Source organism: Mauremys mutica, chromosome 12, assembly GCF_020497125.1.
Source record: "Mauremys mutica isolate MM-2020 ecotype Southern chromosome 12, ASM2049712v1, whole genome shotgun sequence".
NCBI classification, from domain to species: domain Eukaryota; kingdom Metazoa; phylum Chordata; order Testudines; family Geoemydidae; genus Mauremys; species Mauremys mutica.
Window position 1 is genome coordinate 52,737,212 of NC_059083.1, and position 22,032 is coordinate 52,759,243.

The 22,032-nt window shown below is 44.9% G+C and overlaps 1 protein-coding gene across 1 annotated transcript; it reads right to left on the reverse strand.

The window, feature by feature from the left end:
- Positions 1 to 8,855: 8,855 nt before the first annotated feature.
- LOC123347067 (olfactory receptor 10A4-like) lies at positions 8,856 to 9,788 on the reverse strand. The gene has a single exon (XM_044984514.1). It carries the CDS (start codon positions 9,786 to 9,788, stop codon positions 8,856 to 8,858), a length of 933 nt encoding a protein of 310 aa, XP_044840449.1.
- Between the last annotated feature and the right edge of the window lie 12,244 nt (positions 9,789 to 22,032).

The following is a 22,032-nucleotide window of genomic DNA, read 5'->3' on the forward strand; positions in this document are numbered from 1 at the left end:
TCGTGCTAGCAGGCCTTGTGCTAGTGTACTAAAAATAGCTGTGTGGACATTGTAGGGTGGGGCCAAGCCTGGGTGACTAGCCTGAGTCTCCCCTGAGGTGAGGGATGTCATTATGACCTGGACCAAACCTTGTTATGGTTGAGTTAAAAAACTTATTCTAACTGATGTGTGGACACCCCCTTCTATTCACTTAACTGTCAGGATGAGTTAATTAGAAGCCCCCTCTCCCACCTAAGACAAAGAGGTATGTGAACCTGCCTAGGAATTTGGACTGAATGGGAAGAAGGGTTTTGCTGAGTGTTAAATCCTGTGCTGTGGTATTGAATAGCCTAGGTTTAATTTCTGCTGAGCCACCTTTCATTAGCAAAGCAGGGCCCTGTGCTTATTTTGGTGTGATTTCTCTGTCTGTATCTTTTCAAAATCATCTCTGATCAGTTACAAAATTTCAGGGAATGTTTGAGGTCTTGGTAGGCAGAAACCTATCAATTTTTGAGAAAATCCTTTTTTTTTTAAAGTGTCTGTTTTTCATGGAAATTTCAAATTTTTGTTGAAAAACCAAATATCCCAAAATTCAAATAATTCGGTTCAGAGAGCCTTCTGCGGTGCCCCATGGCAGCTGTATTTCAGTTCCCCGTGTCTCCGTTCTTCACTAGGGGCTGGGGTCCCCTGCTGGACTACATCTCCCATGGTGCAACCACCTCCTCTCCCTCTGAGGAGAGAGAGTGGTTTCCAGCCCATACAGGAGAACGTGGGCTGGAAGCATAAAAACTACAACACCCATAAAGCACTAGGCAGTATTTCAGAATCAAAATATTTCAAATTTTTTGGCCAATTTTTTTTGTTTTGTTTTGTTTTGTTTTTATTTTTATTTTTTGGCCAAAGGATTGAACTTTTCAATGAGAAAAATGATGAAAATGCTTTTATTTGTTTTGTTTGTGACAAAAATTTCCATGGGAAAAAAAGCCCATTTTCCATCATCAGGCATTTTGCAGGCATCACAGCAAAGCAGAATTTTAAGGACGACAATAAAGTGGCTTTGCAGAGAGCTCTTCTCACATAGAGGAATCATAATGGCTGATCTTTGTGGGACAGTAGTGCTGGGGAGAGAGTAGGTAGGACAGGGATAGACCATGAAGCCCTTAGAGGCATTTATGTCACAACACTATCCCTTAAAATGCTGCTATGCAACCAAACTCTCTCTTGCATGTTCCATTCCATCCCCGATCTCTCTGAAAGCTCAGCATATCCTACAGATACAAGAGGCTTCAAGGATTGTTCTGTCATGTACAATCCTGGAGCCTTAAAATCCCACCTATTCTTCACAAAGGATATGTCTGTTTTACAGTAGGCCCGTGTCATTCAATGGCAGATCATCCAGCAGTATAGGAAGACTTGTGTAGGCTGTGGGTAGGCAAGGGGTGGGTGTGGAATGTTAAGGTTCTCAGACTGTAGCTGCTACCACAATGTTCTGGGGAATTAAGGAGCTGTCCACTAGGACACAGGTTAAGGCTACCAAATTGTCGAACAACTGGTAAGAACTTTCAGCCAGTGTCAATTTCACCGAGAGTCACACTGGCACTTGGAGGCGATGGGTGGGTTTATTAAGTGACTTGTGATCACAACTCCCACTCACTTTCATTGTGACTTGTGCCCATAAGCCACTTCAGCAATTTAGAAAATAGCACCCAAAAAGTCCCGTTGACCATTCCCAAAGCCCTGATCTAGCCGGTTCTTAATAAACAGGACTTCTGGGATTCAAAGAACTGATGCATAAATGAAACACAATAACTCTTCCCTGCCACAAAAGGCTTTCTCTCTGCTAATATATCCCTGTGTTTGTAGATTGTTTAAAATTATGTAGTGGCCCATTGGGTATTAATTAACACTCAAAGGTTATATTCTAGATTTACAAGTATTGCTAATAAATTGCAGTGAGATTTTAGAAAAGATAAGTGGACTAATTTACCCCTGGTATAACAGTTAAGTGCAGAGACATCAGGGATGGATTTAACCCATGATGCTTATACCTGACAGAGGAGACATATTCTGAAATCAGCTCCCCCTTAAGTCAGCTCTGTGGGTGGAAGATTCAGAAACATAAGGCTGTGTCAGTCCAGCACCCCCCGTGCTAAGGGAACTTTCAGTGGGACTTGTGCTCCTAAATCCCTTAGGAGCTTTTGAAAATCTTCCTCCAAACTCCCATTCATGCTGTCTGGCTTGCTGGGGATATCACAGTGTAGGCAGAGAGTTGTGCGGCCTGGAAAAACCCCAGTCAGGAGGGAGAGAAACGTGGGAGTCTGCCCAAGAGAGAGGTGACGGCTGGGAGCCAGGATCCTAAAAGAGTGTGCCTTTGGCGTACTATGGAGGGGAAATACAGGCACAGCTGCCCTGCACTCTGACAGCAGGATATAATTTCAGCTGAGGTTTGGTTGCTGAAGCCAAGCACTATTTTCACTCATGTCCACCTCTTCCCACAGCTGCCTGACTGCTGGACAGTCCCATAGCATATGCATCAGGGTTCCTTTTTCTGTATTAAAGTGCCAACACACACCTATGTCACCCCTCTGCTTTAGCAAGAGTGAGCTTTGCTGGAGATTAGACTTTGTGTTGCTCCCTCCCACACCGTCTGCCAGCTTCACAGCAAACTCCTCAAGATTCTGCCAGTCGTAACCTTGCCTTGCAGGTAGCCATCAGTGAACTCCAGTTCCTGAGTTCTCCAAAGACATATATCCCTGCAGTGTCCAGTCCCTGTCACTGCACACTCAAAAATTATTGAGTTCACTGATTCCAAAGAGGCAGCACACACACCAGTTTGTTAGTTTAGCTGAAGACTGACACTTCACTTCAATATCACAGCACTGAATTGGTTTATAGCAAACCCCTGTGGCGTCCAACAGACTTTGAAAATGTTTTGCTCTTTCAAGCGTAGTCTGAAATCCACAGGATATTTTTTTAACACTCCATAACATGCTTCGCCATTAGGATTCTTCTGAGGACTATAATAACTCCCCTTCCCCCTGCTTTCACAAAGAGCTCCAGATCAGTGGAGGTCCTCTTCATTAGTAAGGCATGCATAGTTGACATGGGCCTGGGGAGTTTATGAAGCATTTCTGATGATCCCTCTAGCTCTGGGGCCTCTGCAGTCCTAGGGCATCCAGAAAAAATTGTTACATAACTTACAATTCAAACTCTCCCTATTGTCATTCTGCTCAGGGTGGCAGGTCATATCATTGCTTTAGTGTTAGAAAAAAAGACAAAACCCTCATCCATGACAAACTCGGAAATTCATACAATGCCCGTACTCAGATACTTCTTCCAAATTGTAGTTTTGTTTTTTCCCTCAATTTTCAAGTCTGGGTTACCCCAGATAGGTGCTTTTGCATGATGGCGAGGATGAAATTGGTACCTCTTAGTTAGGATAGCCCAGATCCTTCATGCAGCTACCACTGTAGGCACCTTATTTTGCTCCGTCAGACAAAAAGAGCAACCAAGCATACCCAGAGGGGGAACTGGATGGGTTAATACCTAGTCAGTTTCCACCCATGTTGGTATAAGGATGTTAGTGTGCTGGAACCAGCCTGACATGTGACAGGAGAAAAGCAGAATAATAATTTTGTAGGTCTCAAAACCCAATCAGAAAGGCTCTAAGCATGTGGGACCCGTACAGGTAGGCCACTTCAAATACAGAGGAGCCTTGGCCACCTCTTCATTTGACTGTGCTAACTCTTTCCCCACAGTCTCTGGGAGAGAGGATGCCACCAACTCGTATTGCTAGTTATTGGAGAGAGTGCAGGATCTCAATTTAGCTTCACTAGTTTGTTAATGTTTCTGGGGACTTTTACACCTGTTGTGCCAGTTTGCCTATGACAATTTCATTGTGACAAAGCCCCACTCCATGACAGCCAGGAGATTTCCAACAGTTCAGATTTTTCCCAATTCATTTGATAAACAGATTGTGATGCTTCCTGGGGGTCCCAGGGCTGTGAGGCCCCTCTCTCCCACCTGCCCTTTGCGTGCGGAGACCTTGACTGTGTCTGCCGGGGGTCAATGTGCCCATCTCCACTGACCAAGGACAACACATGCATTCCCCCTAAGCCTATGCAGGCCCTGCTGTCACTCTGCAGGTAGTGATAGATATTCTCCAACCCCCAAACCCTCCGAGCATCTTCTTGGAGCATCCAGCCCCTGGTCCACTGGACACTCACAGCAGTCACAGATTGTCTGCTCCCAAAGGATCAGTGCAGCCCAGGTTACCAGCTCCACCTCACACCACTGCTCTGCTTAACACACAGCACTTAGACACATTTATAGTTTAAACAAGTAGATGTTAATTGAACAGAGCACAGAGATCCAAATAGCAGCAAGTAGAAGTTGTATCTTGTATCTTGTAGAGTATATCTCACCACGATCCCTGCAGTGATTTACAGTCAGGCTGGCTGTGACCCTGCTTTCATGAAACAAATGTGTGGTCAGTTTTTCTCCCAGGTGAAGGACTCGGTGAGTTTCTTTGCACTCCCTGATACACCAGACTAATCCTTTGATCCTATTCACAAACAGGACACCCGTCCACTCTTTGTTTCACCCTTCAGATTTCCTTTGTAGATTTTGCAATCTCTCAATTTGCATCTGGCTCAGTATGCAATACACGGAGAGGGTACAATACAAACTGCACACCTGGCCAGATAGAGAGATAAAGGGAATGTTACTGTGATGTTCTGCTCAGGGAACCCAGAACCATAAGCCACTATGTCACCTCTCTGCTTTAGCAAGAGTGAGCTTTGCTGGAGATTAGACTGTGTGTTGCTCCCTCCCACACCGTCTGCCAGCTTCACAGCAAACTCCTCAAGATTCTGCCAGTCATAACCTTGCCTTGCAGGTAGCCATCAGTGAACTCCATATCCCTGCAGTGTCCAGTCCCTGTCACTGCACACTCAGAAATTATTGAGTTCTCTGATTCCAAAGAGGCAGTGCACACACCAGCCTGTTAGTTTAGCTGAAGACTGACACTTCACTTCAATATCACAGCACTGAATTGGTTTATAGTAAAACTAAGGATAAGTATATTAACAAAGAACAGAAATTTAAATGACACTGAGCAGGAGAAAAAGAGACAGGTCTGGTTACAACCAAATCAAAGCAAACCATGCTTTCTAGTGACTAAAATTTAAATCTTAATAAGTTACAATCTTTGCTTAAGCAGTTTTCTCACTCACATCAAGTTACCCGCATCTTTAGCCCTCCAGGCCAGAGGTCCAACTTTCACAGAATCAGAGGGAGCTGTTCCCTTTGTCCCCTAAGTAAGGGATAACTAGAATGGCTTTTTGCTCCCACTTGTATTTTCCAAAGTCCATGTCTGTCTCACGAGCTAGAAAGATTTCCTTTGGGTGCAGATTCAGACCCCAGTGTGCTCACTACATTGTCTCCTCTGCCACTTATTAGTTTGATTGCTTTGTTTACCTTATATGTAAATGTCCTTTCATTGCCCTCTCCCTGTAATTAAGCCAATCAGACAGGTAAACCCATATTCCTTTGTTTAGGGCAGACTTGGATTATGCTCAACCTCCAAACCCCATTTTAAGAACATATTTCCTGCACATATACATAACTCGCTATACACAACCCGTACACACAGAACACAATGATTTTTGGGACCAGCCTCACCATTTTGCATACAATACCTAATGTGACACCCCTTAAATACACATGATGACAATAGTGTGTTGGGGATAGTGAGTGTGTCAGGACTGCTGTGAGTTACAGTCTAAAGGGCCCTTTGTTGACTAAGGGGCTCTTAAGGTCACAGTTACCTGCTGCCTGTAAGGAACACCTCCGACCCACGTGACCTGCCTTCATGCCAAGACCCTTAAGGACATCATTTTGAGTATGGACACAGAAATCCTTCAATATTATCCACACCCACATTTCACACAGATTAGGATGCCTAGTGGGTTGCTGACTCTTGGTAGAGACCTCACATGCCACCATTCCATGGAGAATTATGCAGATATCCAACCCCGGGGCTACCCCTAAAACCCTAGGCAACCCCTATGCCCTCTGCCGCTTGGCACTGCGGGATTTCTGGGTCACACCTTCCCCACTCTCACAGTAAGGTTAGCCATTGGCTAATCAGAACCCTCTTGCCTGGACAGTGCTTCTGTCACACATTTTCCTTGTCCTTCCCATATCATACTCATGAATGTCTATACTCCAGCGTTGCAGTCTGGAGCTGGTAACTTATGTTCTGGGAAGCCCTGCCAGTGGACAATGGTTTGTTAGGACTCTAAACTTCCTGTGCAGTAGGTATGGCCTTAATTGCCCCACAACTTCATATTTCCTTCTGATGACTGAGTAATTTTGTCCAGTGATGGGTCAGTTTTCTACTTAAAAAAAGCAATAGGATGCTCCTTATTGCCCTTGCCCTCTTGCACCAGTGCGGCTCCCAGGCCTGTACTTGATGCATCTGTGAAGAGTTCAAACATTTTATCCAAATTTGGACCGGCTAGTACCAGTGTCGCTGACAGAATTCTTTTCATTTGAGCAAAGCCCTCCTGGCAGGCTGTAGTCAAAGCCACATTGGCAGGCTGTGTCTCTTTGCAGAGGTCTGTCATCGCAGTTGCAATGTTGCTGAAACCTTCCATGAGTCTTTGGTAATAATTCAGCAATCCTCTAAAAGAGTGAATTTGCTTTTAGGTTCAGGGTACAGGCCAGTTAACAACGGAGTCCACTTTTAAGGGATTTTGGCAAATCTGGCCCCCTCCTGCCAATAGCCTAGATAAGGGACATTGGCCACCCCTGTTTTGCACTTTGACACTTTTACTGTGAGCCTTGCATCTTTGGGTATGTCTATACTGCAATTAGACACCCGCGGCTGGCCCGTGCCAGCTGACTCAGGTTTCTGGGGCTGTTTCATTGTAGTGTAGAATTCCAGGTTCAGGCTGGAACGCAGGATCTAGGACCCTGCAAGATTGGAGGGTCCCAGAACTTGGGCTCCAGCTCAAGCCCAGAAGTCTACACTGCAGTGAAACAGCCCCACAAGCTGCGCCCCGCGAGCCTGAGTCAGCTGGCATGGGCCAGCTGCGGGTTTTTCTTTGCAGCGGACAAACCCTTTGAGTCTCTTCAGCACAATTCCTCTGTGGTCCTTATGACCTTCTCAGGAATTTCTGAAGATTGCGATATCGTCAATGGAGGCCAAGTAAATGTGGTTTAGAACAGAAGAGGGACTCAATTCATTGTAGGCTAGTTAGAAAATGTTCAGAGTCTTGTAGCTTTTGGAACTGATGCACCTCCTCACCAACCCTGACTTCAAACTTTATCAAACATTTGAGCCCTCGCTGCTTGGCAGGTTCCCTTGCTCTTCTGAAAGCTGATCTCTGTTCAACCACATCTTTTGCTAAACCTTGAAAATCATCATCTCATTTTGTGGCGTCCCCCAAAGCTGCTCTCCACCCCACCTCATTCCTCCCCCACCCTCCGCCCCAAGAGCTGGCTGCATTATTTATTTTTCTTTCTCAGTAAATCTGAGAAATTTGACAATCAGTGGCAAGGTCTGGCAAGCCACGGTCTGCTGAGCACTTTCTAAACCAAATTTAAAATCATCCAGCATTACTCAGCAGGTCTGACTGGACCCGATACATGTCCACTTGGGGACCAGTGACTTGCAGTGATAACGGTGACCCAAATCAGCCTTCTTAAAACAGTGTTGTTTAATCTTAACAGTAGGAACACAGCACAGCAAAGGACAAGGCAGGCTATGCTTCCTCATAGAACCCCCCAGTCTCTGGAGGTCAGGAGGCAATCGCATCCTCTAACCATCTCAGCGAATCAGGCTTTCCTCTAGTCAGGAGGGATGCAGGCCTGGGAAAGCTGGGCTATCAGACCCGCCATGTGTGGGCAGAGGTAGCGTGTCACAGTTAATTGCCCTTGGTGTTTGTGGAGGAGCTCTTCTCTGAGCTATTGTCCAGCCTCCTGGGTCGTTTCCTGAATACCCAGCTGTTGAATTAACCCAATATCTGCATACAAAAACATCTTTACAATAGTCAGACAAACATCATACAGTTGTCACAGATTGCTACAGGGTAGCCCATGGAGCTCGCTTTAGCATTTATTTTATTCAGCAATAATGCAAGGAACCTACAGGCCTGTATCCTGTAAGATGGGTTGTTCATTATTTTTTGTCAAGGTCCAAATTTCTTAGTCAAGGTATAGGCAAGGTCCAGACTCCAGAGAAACATTTTTCACACCACAATAACAATAACTACAACAAGTAATTAAAAAGATTTTGCAGTCCATTCAAGAACATCTGGCAGTCCGGATTTGGCCTGCAGTCCACCTATTGACTACCCCTGACGTAACATATTATAAAAGTTGTATCCCAGCCTGTGTGCAGGGGGAGAGAGAGAGAGGTAGCCCTTGGGAGATGCCAGGATGATGGCCACTGGTGATGATGAGGAAGGTGATAGTGATGCGGAAGATAATGGCTAACATTTCTGGTTGTTCTGCAAGGGATGGTGGGAGTATGTGGATGTTCAGACATACGGTCTGTATTATCTCGGTCTACCTTGCTGGGTTAGAGTGTTTGTGACTTTGCTGAATGTAGTAATAAACTATTACAAAGACAGAAGGGTTCCTAAAGTGTGAGTGTTGCAACCATGCACATCAGGGTTCCCAACTGAACAGTAATTTTATTAATACTGGGCCTGATCTTGGGACAAGAACCATCAGTACCTCAGAGTGATAACTGGGAATTCTTAAGTAATCAATACAAGTCATAGATCAGGCTACAACAGGCAACTCCAAATCCATCACAAGAATATTAAAATAATAAATTCTCTCCCCCTCCCCCCCCCCACAAGTTTTCAAATAAATATTTTTCTGGCCATCACCCTTCTCAGGGCTTCCTTTACCTCCTTATTCCTCAGGCTGTAGATCAAAGGGTTCAGCACTGGAGACACCACTGAGTAGAAGAGGGAAAGCAGTTTGTCAGTGTTAAGTGAGTAGCGGGATTTGGGTTTCAGATACATCACGATGCTGGACCCAAAAAACAAAGTCACCACAATGAGGTGGGAGGAGCAGGTGGAGAAAGTTTTGCTCCTGCCCGCGGCTGATGGAATACTGAGGATAGCGTGGAGGATACGGACGTAGGATACAAGGATGAGCAGGAAGGGGACTGTGACAAAGGTGACAGCGATGGTGAAAACAGCTATTTCATTCCTGTAAGTATCTGCGCAGGCCAGCTTCAGCAGTGGGGGCAGGTCACAGAAGAAGTGGTTGATCCTATTAGGCCCACAGTAGGGCAGAGTGAAAATGAAAGTTGTCTGCCCAACTCCCACCAGCACCCCGATGAGCCAGGACACAGCTGAGAGCTGGAGACACACACCTCTGCTCATCATGGCTGTGTAGTGCAGAGGGTGACATATGGCCACATAATGGTCATATGCCATGGCAGCCAGCAGGCAACACTCTGTGATACCCAAGAAGGAGAAGAAATACATCTGCGTGGCACAGCCCAGGAAGGAAATACTCTTTTCCTCGGAGAGGAAGTTCACCAGCATCTTGGGGATAGTGGCCGAGGTATAACCGATTTCCAGAGAGGACAAGTTCCAAAGGAAGAAATACATGGGGGACTGAAGGGCAGGGTCCACCACCGTGATTGTGATGAGGATGTTGCCCACCACGGTGATGAGGTACAACAGCAGCACCAGAAAAAAAAATGAAATTCGGAGCTCCAGGAAGTTGGAGAAAGCCACAAAGAAGAACTGTGTCACAACTGTGTGGTTCCTGCTAGCCATGTCCTACAGCTGTTTTCTATCTGTGGAGGTAATAAAATCATAGAATCATAGAACTGGAAGGGACACTGAGAGGTCATCTAGTCCAGTCCCCTGCACTCATGGCAGGACTAAGTATTAGCTAGACCATCCCTGACAGGTGTTTGTCCAACCTGCTCTTAAAAATCTACAGTGATGGAGATTCCACAACTCCCTAGACAATTTATTCCAGTGCTTGACTACTCTGACCGTTAGGAAATTTTTCCTAATGTCCAATCTAAACCACCCTTGCTGCAATTTAAGCTCATCACTTCTTGCCATATCCTCAGAGGTTAAGGAGAACAGTTTTCTCCTTTCTCTTTGTAACAACCTTTTATGTACTTGCAACCTGTTATCATGTCCCCTCTCAATCTTCTCTTCTCCAGACTAAACAAACCCATTTTTTTCAATCTTCCCTCATAGATCATGTTTTCTAGAAATTTAATCATTTTTGTTGCTCTTCTCTGGACTTTCTCCAATTTGTCCCCATCTTTCCTGAAATGTGGCACCCAGCACTGGACACAAATCTCCAGTTGAGGCCTAATCAATGGGGAGTAGAGCAGAAGAATTGCTTCTTGTGTCTTGCTTACAACACTTCTGCTAAGACATCCCAGAATAATGTTTGCTTTTTTTGCAATAGTGTTACACTGTTGACTCATATCTAGCTTGTGATCCACTATGACCCCCAGATCCCTTTCCATAGTACTCCTTCCTAGGCCGTCATTTCCCATTTTGTATGTGTGCAACTGATTGTTCCTTCCTAAGTGGAGTACTTTGCATTTGTCTTTATTGAATTTCATCCTATTTACTTCAGACCATTTCTTCAGTTTTTTCTGATCATTTTGAATTTTAATCCTATCCTCCAAAGCATTTGCAACCCCTCTCAGCTTGGTATGGTCTGAAAACATTATAAGTGTACTCTCTATGCATTAACTAAATCATCAATGAAGATATTGAACAGAACCCAACCCAGAACTGATCCCTGTGGGACCCCACTCATTATGCCCCTCCAGCATGACTGTGAACCACTGATAACTACTCTCTGGGAATGGTTTTCCAACCAGTTATGCACTCACCTTATAGTAGCTCCATCTAGGTTGTATTTCCCTTGTTTGTTTATGAGAAGGTCATGGGAGACAATATCAAAAGCCTTACTAAAATCAAGATATACCACATCTACCACTTACACACTATCCACAAGGCTTGTTACCCTGTCAAAGAGAGCTATCAGGTTGGCTCATTAACCGCTTAATTTGGGTGAATCATATATGAAATTTATATACATATATATAATCTCTGACACAACAAATTTTCAGTGGTGCTTCCATTTGTGGATGCCCAGTATAAGACATCTGGTACTCAATGTGCAGTGGCACTAAGATACCACAGCTCCCACTGACTTCAATGGGAAAGCCAGGCTCAATGTGTCACAACTTGGACACCCAGAAGGGGAGGAATCTAAAGCAAGTGGCCCATTTTGAGAACGTCAGCCTGGATCTCCCGGTTCAGTAAAACGAGGAGAGACTTGCTCTGTCTCACCGAGTGGACCAGGCTTTATTTCCTGTTCCCCAGCTCAGGTTACAGAGGTTGATATTTCTGGCTCCATTACCAGCCAGGCCACATTGGGTGTGTCTACAAAGCATTTTGGAGCAAGCAGGAGTCAGTCTCCTAGCCCGGGTGAGCAGACTTAGCCCACCCACCTCACTAGAATTCATAACCTGAGCTCCAGCCTCACCTTCTGTCATTTTCCTGTGAGAATTCATTTGGGATCATAGTGATCGCTATGGGGTATTTAGTGATTTAATGAACTCAAGACAAAAATGATAAAAGACAGGGAATACATCACATCTCTCTATGTGAGACAGATGCATGTATATCTATCATTCTCTATAGAGATAGAAAGAGAGTCATGTACCTTTATTTGCTATTTTTCTCACTGTCTCTGATACTATGGGATAGTATTAAAATGGAAAAAAGTGAATGATGGTTATGAAGGAGATTAGAGAGATACAATGTCAGATAGTAAACAGTCAGTATGAAAGTTTTAGAGTTCACTTAAATAGCTGAAAGCTAAGAAATAAAAATGATGACACAAGATGACAAAGCACCAGGTTTAATTTTTAAAGCAAATTTTACTTAACATTTTCTACTGATGCCCAGGCATATTTCCATCTATGCAGAGCCCTTCCCTTCTATGGTGACACTGAATACAGGATGTCAAGTAACACACAGACTGAAACAATGTTAATATCAGCTTTTGTCTTTTGGCCCCGCTCCCGTGGCCGGAGCTTAGCAACCCCGCGGTCCCAGTACCCCAGCCGCAGCGCGGCAAGTCCCGTGGCACCGCTCCCCTGGCCAGAGCCCCTCAATCCTGAAGCCCCGCTACCCCGGCCAGAGCTCCGCAACACCGCAGCCCTGCTCTACTGGCCAGAGCCCCGCAACCCTGCGATCCAGCTCCCCCGATGGAGCGCGGCAACTCCCGTGGCCCCGCTACTGCGGCCGGAGTCCCGCAACCCCGCAACCCCGCTGTCCCGCTCACCCGGCCGGAGCCCCACATCCCTGCAGCCCGCTCTCCCAGTCGGAGCCCCAAAGCCCCGCTACCCCAGCCGGAGCGCCGCAACCCCGCGGTCCCGCTCCCCCGGACGAAGCCCCTCATCCCTGCGGCCACTTTCCCGGCCAGAGCCCCGCAATTCCGAGGTCCCGCTCTCCCGACTGGAGCTCCAAGGCCCCGCTATCTCCGGCAGGAGTCCCGCTATCCTGCAGCCCCACTCCTCCGGCCGGAGCCCCGCAACCCCGCAATCCCGCTCCCCCGGCCAGAGCCTCACATCCCCGTGGTCCCGTTACCACGGTCGGAGCCCCGCAACCCCGCCACCCCGGCTAGAGCCCTGCAACCCCGCGGTCCCACTCCCGCGGCCGAGCACGGGAAGTCCTGTGGCCCTGCTACCGTGCAGCTGAAGCCCCGCAACCCTGCGGTCCTGCTCCCCCAGCCGGAGCCCCGCAACCCCGCATCCCCGCTCCTTTTGCTGGAGCCCAGCAAATCCGTGGCCACGCTACCAGGCTGGAGCAGAAATCCGAAGTGCCGCCTGGAGAGTACATGCCCCATGAATCAGGCCCCGCACTGGCTAAAGCTGGCCCTGAAGACCCCAAACCACCCCATCATCTGTGAGTGAACACTTTTCACAAAGCAATCACTTCATGTCTAACCTATCAAGCCTCATTCTCAAAGGAAACCTGCACAACACTTTCAAAAGATAATCTTGGGAGCTTAAATTCATAACTTTGCTAGACACTAAAAATCATGGACTGAACAGAGACACTGGATTTTTGGCTTATTACGACAATATGTAACCCCCACTAATGCCTCCCCCGCAGCTGCTTTTTGCTACCCCCCCCTTTCTTTCCTACCTATGACTGGCAGGGTGTTAACAAACCACTTCATCTTGAATGGTCCCTTGAAATATGTGTTAACTACTTATGCTAAACCATCTGTTCCACCTTGGATTTATCTATGACACTCTCTGGCTTTGTCTACCTTAGCACTTTTGTCAGTAAAACTTTTGTCCATCGGGGTGTGAAAAAAAAATCCATGCCTGACCGACAAAAGTTTTACTGACAAATGCGCTAGTGTGGACAGCGCTATGTCAGCAGGAGACGCTCTCCTGCCCACAAAGCTCCCAACACTTGTTAGGGTGGTTGTATTTTGCCAGCAGAAGAGCTCTCTTCTGTCAGCAAAGAGCAGCTACATGGGAGACCTTATGGCAGCGCAGCCATGCCGCTGTAATGTCTGTAGCACAGACACAGCCTATGTACATTTTCCAGACCTCAAGAAGAGCTCTGCATAAGCTCAAAAGCTTGTCTCTCTCGCCAACAGATGTTGGTCCAATAAAAAATATTACCTCACCCACTTTGACTCTCTAATATCCTGGGACTGACATGGCTACAAAAAAACACTGCATCTATCTATCTATCTATCTATCTATCTATCTATGTATCGTTTTCATAGGGACCCATTAAAACTGTACTTAGCAGCCAAGATCCTGATTACATTTTTTTCAGGCACAGAACTCTAAGTTCAGGGGAGTTGGGTGTGTAACTCCCTTAGGTTCCATTGGACATTCCAGCTATAAATTATTATGCTTTGTATTATTCCTTAATATAACAAAATGGTAAGGGGAGCGGAATAACACACCAGCGGCTGACTCCCTGCTCCCTTGTGCCATGTGCAGTCATTTGTACCGATGCAATGTTAGTGCAAAATGACTCCATATCAGAATTACCCACTTGTACTGGCATGAGTGTTTCTATACCCAGTCAGCACTCACATTGCTCACATGGAAATGACTACACAAAAGGTACAAAGCAGTGGAGAAAAAGGACCAAGCTAAAATATGCACCGATGTGCTTGGTTAAAAAGCAAGAAAGTGTAGAAAACACATTGACTTTTAAAAAAATATTCTAATCTAATATAATCATGTGCTTTAAAACTTACATGAAGCTGAGCGAATAGCGTGTTGAGCAACTCTAAAGAAGCCAAGCCTGGAGGAGTCTGAGTATTTAAGTTTTTTTAATGCCTTCACTGAGACAGATTCCCTGGTGCATTGAATCCTTGCAATGTAAGAGACTCATAGATGAGACAAAGAATTTTTTTTCTCTCTTTGGCTTGAAGAATATATGGCTTCATAATCAGGGTCAAAGTTTCCAGGGACAGCTGTTTTGAACAAGGGATGGTGGAAAATTTTCCATCAAAACTTTTTCACTAGAAAATTGGGTTTCCAATTAAGCTAATGCTTCAACGGAAGTGTCTGCTTTGGAAGACAGGAATCCCCAAAACGTTTTGAATATGAAACTAAAGACCTTAAATCACCGGTTTTGAACTTATTACCCATGAGGAACCTCACTATTTCTCTCTGTCTCTGAGGTACTTCTATGGCCTTCATAGGCGTAAGCACCTCATGCAATTTCTTTAGCCTCACAACTCCCCTGTGATGTAGGCAGTGCTGTGATCCCCATATTGCAAACAGGGAGCAGACACACCCAGAGATAGGGGTCAGCTTTTCAAAGGTATTTCAGAGCCTAAAGATGCAGAGAGGCCCCTTGTGGGATTTTCAAAAGTGCTTAAACAGGGAAGGGCAGAAATCCAAAGAGTCCAGATTCACAAAGGCACTTAGGTACCTAACTATTGCTTTAGGCCCTGAAGATCCCAGAGTCAGGCCCCATCTGGGATTCACAAAACTGCTGCTGAGTTGCCATCACACCCTGTTGGTGCCTAAACTCACTGGGCTCCTACTTTTTTGCAGTAAAAGTTCCCAAGGTGCCTGCATTTCTGCCTCTGGGCATATGCTCCGGAGCACAACACCAGCCAGCCGGACACCTGAGTCCCAGAGCAATGCATGCACTGGGGGAAGATAGCTGGTCCTCTGCCTCATTTGTCTCCGGGGCCCAATTTGGTAAACATGGTCAGAGCTCACCTAACGAATTGGGCCCTTATACGCGAGTTTATGCAAAGCAAGAATGGGCTGGAGTGTGGGGAAGAGGAGGACCTCCCTTATAACTTTTAGCTCAGTGGTTAGGCTATGTAGTTGGGGTGTGGGATAACCCTGGTTCAAGTCCCCCCTCTGCCTCATGGGGAGAAGAGATTTGAACAGAGATCTACCACCTCTCAAGTTTCTTAGATTCCAAGGTCAGAAGGGACCATGCTGATCATCTAGTCTGACCTCCTGTATAACACAGGCTGGAGAACTTCCCCCAAAATAATTCCTACAGCAGAACTTTATACATCAAGATTTGATATTTTTCTTAAACTGTCAGTGAGGGAGAATCCACCATGACCCTTGGTAAATTGTTCCTATAGGTAATCACCCTGGCTGTTACAAATTTACACCTTATTTCCAGTCTCAATTTGTCTAGCTTCAACTTCCAGCCACTGGACCGTGTTGTACCTTACTCGGACAGATTGAAGAGCCCATTATTAAATATTGCTTCTTTATGTAGGTACTCAGACTGTAATGAAGTCATCGCTTCACCCTCCCTTTGTTTAAATAAATTGATTGAGCTTCTTGAGGCTATCACTATAAGGCAAACAAACATTCTCAGATTGATACATTTTGGGGTGTTGGTTTTTTTTAACCAAATTGAAACATTTCATTTTGGGTAGGTTAGACATTAAACTCTCACCCCCTGAGCTGCTTCAGTGATTCATGGGAGTTGTAGTGTGGGTGCTTCATGCTCCCATTTTCCTCTGAGCTGGACTCCCTGGCTGGATTACATCTCATCTGATGTACTGCAATGGAGGCATAAACAGGAGAATATCGACTAGGCATAGAGAGGTTATTTTACCTCTATATTTGGAACTGGTGTGTCTGCTGCTGGAATCCTGTGTCCAGTTCTGGTGACCACAATTCATGAAGGATGTTGGTAAATTGGAGAGGGTTCAGAGAAGAGACACAAGAATGACCAAAGGATTAGAAAACATGCCTTACAGTGATAGACTCAAAGAGCTCAATATATTTAGTTTAACAAAGAAGGTTAATGGGTCACTTGATTACTGTCTATAAGTACCTACACTGGGATCAAATATTTGGTAATGGACTCTTCAATCTAGCAGAGAAAGGTATAACAAGATCCAATGGCTGAAAACTGAAGCTGAACAAATTCAGACTGGATATAAGGCATACATTTTTAACAGAGAGGGTAATTAACCATTGGAACAAGTTATCAAGGGTCATGGCGGACTCTCCATCAAGGACATTTTTAAATCAAGATTGGTATTTTTATTAAAAAGATCTGCTCTAATTCAAATAGGAATTATTTTGGAGAAGTTTTATGGCCTGTGTTATACAGGAGGTCAGACTAGATGATTACAGTGGTCCCTTCTGGCCTTGGAATCTATGACTTTTTGAATTGTTCAACCAGAAGGGAGTCCTCAGTGCTTCATGGGAGATGTAGTCCAGCCCCACAGAAGAGGACAAAAGCATGAGGCATCTGAACTACAACTGCCACAAAGTATCATGGCTGCTCAGTTGGATGCACATTGACATCCAACTGCCCTGAAATTGAATGTTTTGACTGGATCTGACAAACTGATATTTTCATTTCAAATCATCCTGATCCAGAACAAAATATTTTGTTCCAATTTTCCATCAGGAAAAAAATTGAAAATGTTTGGCTGAAACTCCTGTGGAAAATTTTGATTCTGACAAAACTGCATTTTCTGTCAAAAAATGTTTTGATGGAAAATTCCCAAGCAGCTGTCTCTACTTGCTACTCTCCAGTCATATAGTACAATATAGACTATATATTTTGTTAGTAGCTCAGCCACTTATCAGCTATCTTCACCCTTTCTAATGTGTCTTTGATTGACTTCTCTTCCTGCCAGCTTTCTCTCCATTCCTAATTTAAATAATACCCCTATAGAATTGGGGGGGGAGGGGGGGTTAAACTACTAAGCTAGCAGTCTGATCCACCTCTGTTTATGGTAGAAGATTAGCTGGAACGGCTTGTGATCAGAGCTGTCTCATTAGAATAGGTGCGGCCACAGTTTAAGAGATCAAGGACACCTCATTTCAGCACCGAGTCCTGTCGGTGGTGTCAGTGAAAGTGTGAGGACTAGGCTCACGCATGGGGGGCATAAACACCCCCAGAGGAGAGGGTCCTCCAGATCCTGACTGGGGCTGGGGCTGGGGCTGGGGCTTCTGCCACCCTCTTCACCCCTTTGTCTGAGGTGTGTCCCTCTCTGTCTCCCTGCCATTGCCCTGAGCAATGGGGCTGTGCATAAAAGGCATCTCTCCTTCCCCCCCACTACTACCCAGGCTAGACAGGAGCAGTGGAGGGGGAGGGGGAGGGGTGGTTGCTTCAAACGAGATAGTCCTGAACCACTTTCTCCACAGAGGGCTGGTCCTTCCTCCCCATGCTGTGCTGCCGAGTGCAGCAGGCTGGGAGCTGACCTTGTTTGTGAAGACAGAGGCAAAAAAAGCATTGAGTACTTCAGCTTTTTCCACATCCTCTGTCACTAGGTTGCCTCCCTCATTCAGTAAGGGGCTCACACTTTCCTTGACCTTCTTCTTGTTGCTAACATACCTGAAGAAACCCTTCTTGTTAGTCTTAACATCTCTTGCTAGCTGCAACTCCAAGTGTGATTTGGCCTTCCTGATTTCACTCCTGCATGCCTGAGCAATATTTTTATAGTCCTCCCTGGTCATTTGTCCAATCTTCCACTTCTTTTAAGCTTCTTTTTTGTGTTTAAGATCAGCAAGGATTTCACTGTTAAGCCAAGCTGGTCTTTCTTTTCTTTCTACACATTGGGATGGTTTGCTCCTGCAACTTCAAACAGGGCCGACGAGAGGGGGGAAGCCGGTACAAATTACTGGGGCCCAGCGGTCCGTAAAGGGCCCAGGGCCTGACTTCATCGGCCCTGTTTAGCTGGTCTGCCCTTGCTGGGGAGGGCAAGGTGTGAAAATAAATTTTCACCGGTGCCCGAACCCGCTCTTGGCGGCCCTGACCTCAAACCAACTCCTGAGTGACAGATAAGTTTGGTACAGATCTGAGCCATAGTTTGAGCCCCAGTTGTGTGGAAAAAGGAATCCTTATAAGAACTTGATTTTGCAAATGTTGTTGCTTGGGGTGGGGGCCTGTAGAAAGAAGAAGTGGGGCCGCTAAACACTGAGGATGGAGTGGAGGTTAAGGATAATCTAGGCATGGTCCAATATCTAAACAAATACTTTGCCTCAGTCTTTAATGAGGCTAATGAGGAGCTTAGTGATAATGGTAGGATGACAAATGGGAATGAGGATATGGAGGTAGATATTACCACATCTGAAGTAGAAGCTAAACTGGAACAGCTTAATGGGACGAAATCGGAGGGTCCAGATAATCTTCATGCAAGAATATTAAAAGAACTGTCACATGAAATTGCAAGCCCATTAGCAAGAATTTTTTATGAATCGGTAAACTCAGAGGCTGTACCGTACGACTGGAGAATTGCTAACATAGTTCCTGTTTTTAAGAAAGGAAAAAAAAAGTGATCCGAGTAACTATAGGCCTGTTAGTTTGACATCTGTAGTATGTAAGGTTTTGGAAAAAATTTTGAAGGAGAAAGTAGTTAAGAACATTGAGGTCAATGGTAATTGGGACAAAATACAACATGGTTTTACAAAAGGTAGATCGTGCCAAACCAACCTGATCTCCTTCTTTCAGAAGGTATCAGATTTTTTAGACAAAGGAAATGCAGTGGATCTAATTTACCTCGATTTCAGAAAGGCATTTGATACGGTTCCACATGGGGAATTATTAGTTAAATTGGAAAAGAGTGAGATCAATATGAAAATTGAAAGGTGGATAAGGAACTGGTTAAAGGGGAGACTACAACGGGTCATACTGAAGGGTGAACTGTCAGGCTGGAAGGAAGTTACTAGTGGAGTTCCTCAGGGATCAGTTTTGGGGCCAATCTTATTTAATCTTTTTATTACTGACCTTGGCACAAAAAGTGGGAATGTGCTAATAAAGTTTGTGGATGACACAAAGCTGGGAGATATTGCTAATACATAAAAGGACCAGGATATCATACAGGAACATCTGGATGACCTTGTAAACTGGAGTAATAGTAATAGAATGAAATTTAATAGTGAAAAGTGCAAGGTCATGCATTTAGGGATTAATAACAAGAATTTTGGTTATAAATTGGGGACACATCAGTTGGAAGTAACAGAGGAGGAGAAGGACCTCGGAGTATTGGTTGATCACAGGATGACTATGAGCCGCCAATGTGATATGGCCATAAAAAAAGCTAATGCAGTTTTAGGATGCATCAGGCGAGGTATTTCCAGCAAAGATAAGGAGGTGTTAGTACCGTTATATAAAGCACTGGTGAGACCTCATCTGGAATACTGTGTGCAGTTCTTGTCTTCCGTGTTTAAGAAGGATGAATTCAAACTGGAACAGGTACAGAGAAGGGCTACTAGGATGATCCGAGGAATGGAAAAGCTGTCTTATGAAAGGAGACTGAAAGAGCTTGGCTTGTTTACTCTAACCAAAAGAAGGCTGAGGGGAGATATGATTGCTCTTTATAAATATATCAGAGGGATAAATATCAGGGAGGGAGAGGAATTATTTAAGCTTAGTACCAATGTGGACACAAGAACAAATGGATATAAATTGGACACTAGGAAGTTTAGACTTGAAATTAGACGAAGGTTTCTAACCATTAGAGGAGTGAAGTTCTGCAACAGCCTTACAGGGAGAGTAGTGGGGGCAAAAGACATATTTGGCTTCAAGACTAAGCTTGATAAGATTATGGAGGGGATGGTATGATAGGATAGCCTAATTTTGGCAATTAATTGATCTTTGATTATTAGCAGGTAAATATGCCCAATAATCTGTGATTGGATGTTAGATGGGGTGGGATCTGAATTACTACAGAGAATTCTTTCCTGGGTGCTGGCTGGTGAGTCTTGCCCACATGCTCAGGGTTTAACTGATCGCCATATTTGGGGTCGGGAAGAAATTTTCCTCCAGGGAAGATTGGCCGAGGCCCTGGAGGTTTTTCACCTTTCTCTGCAGCATGGGGCACGGGTCCCTTGCTGGAGGATTCTCTGCACCTTGAGGTCTTTATGCCATGATTTGAGAACTTCAATAACTCAGACATAGGTTGGGGGGTTGTTACAGGAGTGGATGGATGAGATTCTGTGGCCTGTGTTGTGCAGGAGGTCAGACTAGATGACCATAATGGTCTCTTCTGACCTTAAGTCTATGAAAGTATCTCTGGAACCTTTGGTTCAGATTTGGAACACTAGTGTTGCCTAACTGCCCCACGAGGCAGGGAAAATTTGTAAGCACTTAGAATGATCCATCTTTAAAGAGAAAGTGAAGCTCAACCCTAACTATAGCTAGACTTGGCAGAATTCATTTATAAAAATATAATTTGATGGATAATATTGATGTTCAGTTTTAAGCACTATTTTGAATTTCTGATTTTCACAGTCATGCAAAATTATGGGAGTTCAGACAATTGTTTGACAGTAGACATTGAGATTTAAAAAGTTAAAGTTTTATAAACCATTAAAACGCAAATTGTCAACTCACATGTCAAAATATACAAAGTAAATATCCTGTAATCAAATTCCAATAAGTTTTCAAGCAGCATTTTTCTTACTTTGCCTGTCTGCACATTTCAATTATTATCGATGGAAATATTTTTCTTCAGTGTGTGTATGGGGAAAATCGACATTTACTGATAAAAATTGAATCCTCAGTATAGAAGAGCTGGCACTCTGCATATTCTGCTGTCACGACAACAGTAACAGGGCACCAATGAATTGAATGAATAGTGAATCTGAGGGAGTTCTGGGGAAATAAGATGTATCTGCCAGGTGCTGTTCCAGATCAGGCTAGGTTCACCCACAATCATACTTGCTGCGGGCTTGACATTACAGGACACCGAGTGCCCATAATTCCCACTGGTTTCACTGAGAGCTGTGGGTGCTCAGCATTTCACAGGATATGCCCAGCACCCTGTAGGAGTGGACACCATGTGCTTTCTCTGCTTTCTATAATTGACAGATCAGATTTCAGAGCTCTGGCATTTGGAAATCTGCAAAAGAAGGGTACCACGGGCAATAAGGGATCAAAGCAGCCATTCACACAGGGGTCTCAAGAAACTCCATTGTAGAGATGAGGAAACTGAGGTCCAGAGAGGTGAAAGTCAACCAGTAACAAAACAGGGAATAGAAGTCAGGTGTCTCTGTGCCACTATCACAGTACTGACCTTTCTTCTTCACTGTCCCACCTCAGGGCTCCCATTCTTTCAGAGTTATTGGGCCATGAGACCTGATTCACATCTTATATTACCATTGCACATTGAAGGAGCTAGATGAAAAGAAATATTGAGTATGTGGTGCAATCTACAATAAAGGTGCCTGGTATAAGACACAGTGTGTGCTCATGTAATTACAGACTGCATTGTAATGGAGACAAGCACAGGATGGCATCTCTCTGCCCTGGTGCCTCCTTGACGAGATGTTTTAAAGTAACCCACAACATCAGTGATAAATATCAGACTAATCAAACCACAAAGACCTGCATCCCTAAACCAAAACAGCAGAAATATCAGTCCCAATATTGAGTATAAGCTATAGCGGCCACTGACCTCACCTAAAAAGCCAGATGGCCAGTGAGAGACGTGAGTCAGACACATTACAGCAAACCAGCTCATTCACATGTCATGGGCACTGAACAA

Bases quoted from the DNA above. Each gene is read 5' to 3' on its own strand.
- LOC123347067 (XM_044984514.1), bottom strand. From the start codon at position 9,788: ATGGCTAGCAGGAACCACACAGTTGTGACACAGTTCTTCTTTGTGGCT.